The 8,328-nt window shown below is 40.3% G+C and overlaps 1 protein-coding gene across 1 annotated transcript; it reads right to left on the reverse strand.

The window, feature by feature from the left end:
* Positions 1-3,401: 3,401 nt before the first annotated feature.
* LOC115368612 (neuropeptide FF receptor 2-like) lies at positions 3,402-5,620 on the reverse strand. The gene is made up of 3 exons (XM_030064809.1): positions 5,293-5,620; positions 4,455-4,554; positions 3,402-4,308 (listed from the first exon to the last, which is right to left on the reverse strand). The coding sequence occupies exons 1-3, from the start codon at positions 5,618-5,620 to the stop codon at positions 3,402-3,404; spliced, it is 1,335 nt and encodes a 444-aa protein (XP_029920669.1).
* Positions 5,621-8,328: the final 2,708 nt, after the last annotated feature.

An 8,328-nucleotide genomic window follows, 5' to 3' on the forward strand; every position in this document is an offset into this window, starting at 1 on the left:
ACAAAAATAGACTACCATTTACATGACTCACACATATTACCTCCCATAATTATGCAGTAACTTATTTGATAATAAAGATTACATGTATACTGTAATCAAAGAATGATTCATCAAATTATCAGTGACCATAAGGTTTTGCCACAAAATATATGCAACATTATAGCGGTTGCAGAATATTGGTCATCAAATATCAGCATTTAGAACAGTGATCCTTTACAGTGAAAATGAATATGCAATGACTATGCAAAATCTACAAGATATTGTTATTCCTGCCCCAATAATCTACATCAGCATTCCTTTAATAAGGGGAACACATCACATGATCACAGATAGTTTTCAAACATTTCAAATAAAAGTGGCAACATCATAGTAACCATAAAATAGGAATTTTACAGTCCATGTTGGGTATTCTATAACAGCTATAACTTTCAGGACAAGCAAACTGTAGACTTAATTATCACTATCATAAATATTAGGCGTATTCACAGCCATGTTGATACACTAATGTAGCTCTCCCTCAGTAGTACATTTACAATTAATTTAACACCGTCTGTAAATAATTATTTGCCAAGGTAAAATTATTCTGAAAACTACGGCCATGTATTGTGCAGACCATAAATGTTGCAGTTGTTGTTGTTGTTGCTGTTGTTCCAAGCTTATTCATCACACAGGACAGCCAGATTTCATGTTTGAGTCAGTCCGCAGCCTTTTGGAAAGCCTGTCACCCGCTCTCATGTTGCACAATGCTCATTACTTCTCCCTTTCAGCCTCTCTCTTAAAAATGATTCTCCGCAGACCGTAGGCTATAATGAGTATCTGTTATTCTATGCAAAGTCGGTGACAGTCCAGCAGATGCATAATGAATTTCATTTCACCTGATGACAACTCATTTCCCCTCTTGATGCGTATCTTCTCCTCAACGCCACTGTTCTGCAAACCTTTCGCCCTTTTCTGAGAAAGTTTCCCGGCTTTGCTTTCATCTTAAGTTGTGCTACACACACCGCTGCACACACATTTATTTTCTGAATCTGCTACGGCTGCCACTGTTAACTGATGGGAAATCTCCTTCCTCTCTCTCTCATGGTGCTGTACTTTCAGTGTCGAAATTTCATGGTGAATTGGGAGACGAGGCTAAGGCACATGGATGCTTTTGAAGTGGGGCTCTGATCCTCTTCCACTGCCACTGCATGTCATAGCCGCAGGCCCAGCTCTGGCCGCCTCGAGGCACTAGTACATTCACTTTGACTGGAGGAAACTGGCATAATCCTCTTCACACTGTTCATTACATTTGAGGGCATGCCATGCTAGTTCTGAAATCTTCAAATGCCAAAGATGAGATAGGCCCTCTGCCTTTCCTTTCTGAAAAAGTTTCCAACTTTCATAAGTTATACATATCATATCCACTGCACTTAGGATTTTTTTTTTTTTTTTTTTTAATGACCACTATCACGGTGCCATTCACTGAATCTCACAGGTACTCTGCAACAAAGAACTGAGAAGAGCAGTAATCTGCCTGGATAATTTTATGTACACTAACTAACTTATTCAGTCAAGACCACAATCAAAATAATGATCATACACAGTTTAACATCTATCATTAAATTGCAAATATTTGCTTTACATGTTGGTTAATATTGGATATTCAAATGACCTTTCCTATAGTTTCTGATGTATGTGAAGAGTCACTGTGAATTCATATTTTTCCATTACTAACTTCCACAGGAGCGATGTATTCCAGTGGAGAGGCATTACTACTGGATGAAAGCAAGGCATGAGAATAACTCATGGCTTTATCATTTTACTTAATCGCACATTTGCAAGTGTATGCATCCTCTACCCTTTGTTAAACACACACCCTAAAGAACATTCACAAGGTAAAGTTTTTCCACACACTAAATATTGTGGATTTTGTGTGTGTTCACTATGAAGACGTGCATTCATAGTGAAACCTGAAACCTATTTTTTATCTTCTCAGAACTGCAATGAACTCATCGCATGAATGCTCAGTGCCTTTTCATGTGACTGTGGTACAGAGTGCACTGATCAGTGTCAGTCTCTACTTCATAAATGGAGAAATCTGCCTGTATGTCTGTCAATTACCTCCACGACTGATTACCCTGAACACATTTTTGTGTTGGATGTAATTTGCACAATGTGCACATTCACTTATGTTGTTTACCTTGAAACATGGACCGATGTCCCTCCAGATTTTCACTATCCAGTGTCTTTTCAGTTGTTCATCAACTGGGAAGCAGTGAAATGACAACAATTTGTCAGTTTCCCTATGTCTATACGATGTACAATCTGGAACACAGCAGCACACCATGATAACAGCATCTGAGCTTCCCACCCTGAGTGTGACATCAGAGGCAAATGGCCACCATGTGAATCAACATACACTGCATGTTTATGAGTGATGCTGCTATGATAGAGAGATAGTGGGGATTTCCTAACATGACGTGCTGTGTTGTCCTGTGGCATGGCTGCTGCCAGGCCTGGGCATTCAGGGCTACAACCCTGGATACTTTTTTCCCAGTCCTGAACATTCCCAGCACGAAGCTGAATCCAGGGGCCAGATGCATGAAACTATGCATAAGTATTCTTTTTGTCAGATAATTTTTCATAGATTGTGTCATTCTGTTTTATAAAACTCAGTCATTGATGGACTAGCATATAGTGCACTAGTCTCTTTTCCACTCCCACAATTAACCATAAATGTATGAAGACACAACCAGGCATTTTTAGATCCATTTGCTGCCTGCTCCACCGGTCTTTACACCTGTCAAGCAAACAAAGGGGAAATAAAAAGTGCCGTTTCACTGATTGTGTTGTGTTCCCCAAGAGCCACAACAGCTGGCACTATGCATGACCATTACACATGGCTGTGCGGCTCTTCATACCATCCATATTATAATTAATTAATCACATCAACCTGTAAAGTGATATCTCAGAAATGTATCAATGATCAGTTTGTAGCACTCATATCTAAACCGGCATCACAAGGTGTGTCACAATGAGTAAAACAAAGAATATTAACAGCTGAGTAAAATGTTGACGCTGACTTATTGTAAATTAAAACAATGACAAAAAATTACTCACAGAAAGGTAATTAATCAATGTCACTATAACAAATGTACAATAATTAGTGAAGATAATGACCACAAAAACATTTCACCATGACCAAGAGTAAGCTCCACCTAAGACATGTTGTTGTTACTGGCTGCTGTGGGGAACAGTATCACCTCAGGTTGGCCTATTGAGGTATGCCAAATCTGGGCCTTATCCATACACATTAAATGTTGACTTCAGTGAGCCCATAACATTTTCATGTGACCTTTTGCACGCAAAACACATGTATACATGTTTACACATTTCACACAACAGGGACTGCATAAGTATTTCTAAATCTGGGACACCTTTTCCAGGCCCTCCACAATCAGGTCCATGTCCTTGATATCGTTTCTACCAGTCAAGCACGCGCCATCCTGGCATGAGCATTTCCCATTCACCACTACTTCTGATCTACGTCCCAAGCCTGATCCATTGAGGGCAGGAAGCTGGATGTTGGCTGGGAGCACAGCGTTCCCCTGGATCCGATGGGAATAGGTCCTCTGGCGCTCAATTACTGTAGAGCATAGCTGGAACTTGAATGCCGCCTGAAAGCCTCTTCGGAAGTTCTCGTTGAAGAACCCGTAGATGATGGGATTGACGCTGCTGTTGAAGAAGGCCAGCCAGTGAGCTAACGGATACACATAAATGTTAATGACGCGGTACTGGTGCTCTGTCAGGCTAGCATAGTCGCACAGCATCATCAGGGACCACAGAGGAAGCCAGGACAGGATGAAGAGCAGAGCCACGACCAGCAGCATCATTATTACCCTCTTCTTCTTCCTAGAAATGGAGTGACGATTCTCCATGCTTCGGGTCCCACCCTTGTGACTGCTGCCGTCTCCTGTCCCACTCCTACTGCCTGTCAATGGCGGCATTGTGGTCTTGAAGAGAGTGAAGCCGATGCGGACATACATGATGGCGATAAGGCTGAGAGGCGCTAGATAGATGTTTGCAAAAAGGACAGTTGTGTATATTTTCCGCATCTTCTGATTAGGCCAATTTTCTCTGCACCAGTAGAAGGGCCGGGTGAGATTGTCGGAACGCAGGACTATTCGGACCCTCTGCTCCTTGGTAACCTGCAGCATGACCCCAGAGGGACACATGATTGAGACGGCCAGGATCCATATAATGGCAATGATCAGTTTTGAGGTGGCAATGGTCATCCTCTGCTTGAAGGGGTAGACAATGCAGCGGAACCTGACAATAACAGAAGATGGGATTAGTTGATGAACATAAAGCAAGAGAAATCTGCCATAGTGGTTACTTGTTGATAATTTATGAGTGCCAAACACACATGCATGCACACGCAACATGATAATCAGTTATGTTATTACCCCTCTCACCTGTCAACAGCTATTGCCACAAGAGTGAACACTGATGCCGACACAGATATCCCTTGAACCATACCACTTAACTTACACACTACACTTCCAAATGGCCACCCTGCAAAAAAGAGAGAAATATATATATATGTGAAAATGGTATGAGACAATGAAAACCAGGTCAAACTAGTTCGAATAATACACTCTAAAACAACAAAACAGCATCAGAAGTGCATTGAAAATCACCAGTTCCTCAATTAAATAATGTTAATGTATTTAAGGTTGGATTTTTTCCTTTTGGAGCTATGTCTTTTTATAGTAATAATTAGGGTATCTAATTTCTCACAAGCTGAATGCTGTTTAATTACCACAGCCAAAGCAGAAGCCAGGATTTTTGTAACCTATGTCCTCTACTAGGATTGTGTTTGGTCAGTGAACAGACTGACAAGACATTAGACTGACCAGACAATGGAAAGAATACAGATAGTAAAACAAATACACAATCAGATAAGCTACAAATGTTCTGTCCAGAAGAGCCACAAAACGAAGTATACTGTATATAGAAGTATACAATTGGCCTGATTGTTGCTACTACTTTTCTATTACAGAGAATCCCGCTGGGATCAAAAAGTTCCTAGTAACGTCCCAGTAAAAAAACATCCCAGTAAAAAAATAATAGTCCTGGGGGATTTGCTGGCTGGCTCTTTGTCAGGATGTTACAACATCCATGTCTATGGCCATGGGATACTTTACCCTTTAAAGTCAAAGTTTTATGGCAAAGAATTTCCAGATTTTATTTGCAGAAAAGTCAAAGCCACAGTCCTCCCATCTACAGATGTGTGTGTGCAGTGGCACTGACCTGTTATAATGTTGTCCACCAGGGTGGTTGGCATGCAGAAGATGCCAACCAGAAGGTCACTGATGGCAAGGTTGAGAAGGAAAATGTTGGTGACCGTGCACATGTTCTTGCTGCGCAGCACAATGAAACACACCACTCCGTTGCCCACCATACACACCAGGAAGATGAGCAAATAGGAGACAGTGAAGACTGCAGCCACAGAGGGCTTGTGGAGGTAGAAATCCACATAGGTTATGTTCTGGTGGGTCAAAGGGCTTTCCTGCAACCTTGAGGAGCCGAAAAGATTTGCATCCTCCCATGTAGTGTTGAGACCCTGATTATGGGTCATAGTGAGAACTGAAAAGAAACTGAAAAGAAAGGGAGAGAGAGAGAGAGAGAGAGAGAGAGAGAGAGAGAGAGAGAGAGAGAGAGAGAGAGAGAGAGAGAGAGAGAGCGAGAGAGAAATTATCCATGTATGTTAAATATGTCCAATCACATATGCCTCTCCTAATAAAGCTGCACCTGCAGGAGTGTTTGTGTTTCTGTTAGATATCCTCCTCTTATAAAACCTGCCAATTAGTCTCAAAGTCTCCTGCAAAGTAATCCTGCAGAATGCACAACAGAACCTCCCGAGAAATCAATACACCCATCTTTTTGTCTTTTGATGAGTTTGTATTGCTTGATTCTGTCGAGCACATGCACTCACACACACTCTAATATCCGAGCAACAAGCTGACCGAAAACTCCAATCTTTATAACAGCATTGTGAAAGTGGGCTTGCACTGCCTCTTAACCCTGAGGCTGATTCTTGTGATTGACAAACTGGACACATTTCCGAAAGAACTGTGTGAATTTGCATTTCTTAAACTTTGTATGAGGCTGTTTTAATATCTTGTGCACAAAGAGAACTTGTATTCAGTCTTTTTTCTTGTATTTCAAATGTCCACTTATACATTTCAGCTCTTTTTTACTGTGCAGCTGCTCCTGAGAGATGGTCAGTGCAAAGTATCAGTCAAGTAGGTATGAGAATTGATTTTTGTTTTATGGTGAGACCAAACCACATTAAAGGTTTTACTTATCATCAGTGCTGAATGAACCATTAGAATGCATCATGTAATGTACTTTAACAATCATACTTAACTAGAGTCTGCAAACCTGAAACAGGTTAAATAACTGAGCAACAGCGGTTGTTGTGTTTTCCTCCCAGTGTCTTTATGAATAACTGTACAAAATGAAATTCCAACTGTACCGCTGTGATAAAGTAGGCTACAAATGCATTTGTCTGTGCACTGTAACCTTCATCTTTCTGTCATTCCTCAGCCCATCAGCCCAAAGTTCATCTTGCTGCCCATACCTTAGCTACCAAGAGCTACAATCAAATCACACTGGGAATTTCTTTGGGGATTCTATTGGGAATTGGTGTCAAGCTGCCTAAAGCTTTGTGAGTTTTGATGCTCGCCAAAAATTAATGACAAAATTTGGACAAGGTTCATTTTTAATGATAATTGGGGAGAAGGCATTGCTTTCCCTAGCCTCTTAATAGCACCCGCTATGTTTGTGATATTAATGTGAAGAAATGTATCAGGGTGAACTCCATAAGCCTTCACCTGAGTGTCAGGATCAAAGTCATGTTAAGAGTTCATCTTCCACCCCGCTGGTCCCATTGCTGAGTGTGTACACCTGAACTTTGCTCAAACCCACAAAACTTCATTTCCAATTTTAGTGAAGACATTTTTTTGTAATTGTGCAGCCACAAAACAATATCATCTTGGGTTTCAATTTTTCACTCAATATAAGCCTGATGTTGATTTAATGTAGCAGATACAGAATATGTATGACATTGTACAAAGTGGGAAAAAAAAAAAAACTTTCTAAATTTGAAATTACATGAGGAAAAAATAAAGGGGAAAAAAGGGAAAGAAAAAAAACATGCTATGAGTAATACATTACGACAAATTTCGGATTTTTCAGATCAAAATTTTTGCGCTGTCACATAGCAGACAGCCTACTTAAATGTGTCACCCGAGCTCTGCCGCTTATTGAAGCAGTGATGCATTGATTTAAATAGAGTAGACTACCAACTTCAGGACACTATGGATCTCCAAAGCACGGATAAGAGGGACAATTATTATTGGCCTGTCGGTCACACAGTCATAAGTTCATAGAGTTAGTCCTTACCTTCTGAAAACAATCTCTGGCCGAAAGTCTCTCCTTTTTGGATGGCAGCCTGTGTCCGGTTGACAGAAAATCCTCTTCAGAGCAATGCACCTCTGTCCCTCTCTCTCTCTCTCTCAATGCTCAGTGCGTCCGGCGGAGCGGAGGCTGACTGCAGTGACGGTGCGCTGGGCGGCGCTCACATCTGGACTGAATACACGGGCTGTTGGACGTCTAACTGGGAAACACCTGTCTCCGTGGGCTTGAGCATAAAGTAAAGGCTACTAATCCAAAAAAAAATAAATAAATAAAAATAAAAAAAAAAAAGAGAGAGAGAGAGAGAGTTGACACAGGTGAAAATAAGAATAGTAGAAAAAAATCAACTTGGCTTATTTTCCCCTATGTCAAGTTTCTTTTCTTTTTTCTTTTAATTAATTTATTTATTTATTTATTATTATTATTATTATTATTTTTTTTTTTTTTTTTTTTGGAAGAGTATATGTATAATGTTTAAATGAGTCAGCAAAGCACTTAAAATGACCCCAGTTCCCACAAGCTCCCAAATCTGGAGAGCCTCTCACCTCAGAGAGAATGATGACTTCTTGCACCCCCAGACTACCTTCATGAAGTTCTCTTCTGGAGATCCATGTAAATTATATGAAGTTTAATCTGAAATGCAACTACAAATCCCTCAAGAGATCAAGATTTCCTGTCTCAGCATAGCCATATAGCTGTGGAACGTGCTTCATATGTTGTGGGAAATCAACCAGAATGGGTTTAGTTTGTTTTATTTTATTGTATTTTGTGTTATTTTATTTTATTAACACTGAAAGATGATATCAAGCAAAAGAGAGAGAGTTCTATATTAGATAATTGATCCTTTAGTCCTGTTAATAGTAGGAC

This window comes from Myripristis murdjan, chromosome 12 (assembly GCF_902150065.1).
Source record: "Myripristis murdjan chromosome 12, fMyrMur1.1, whole genome shotgun sequence".
NCBI classification, from domain to species: domain Eukaryota; kingdom Metazoa; phylum Chordata; class Actinopteri; order Holocentriformes; family Holocentridae; genus Myripristis; species Myripristis murdjan.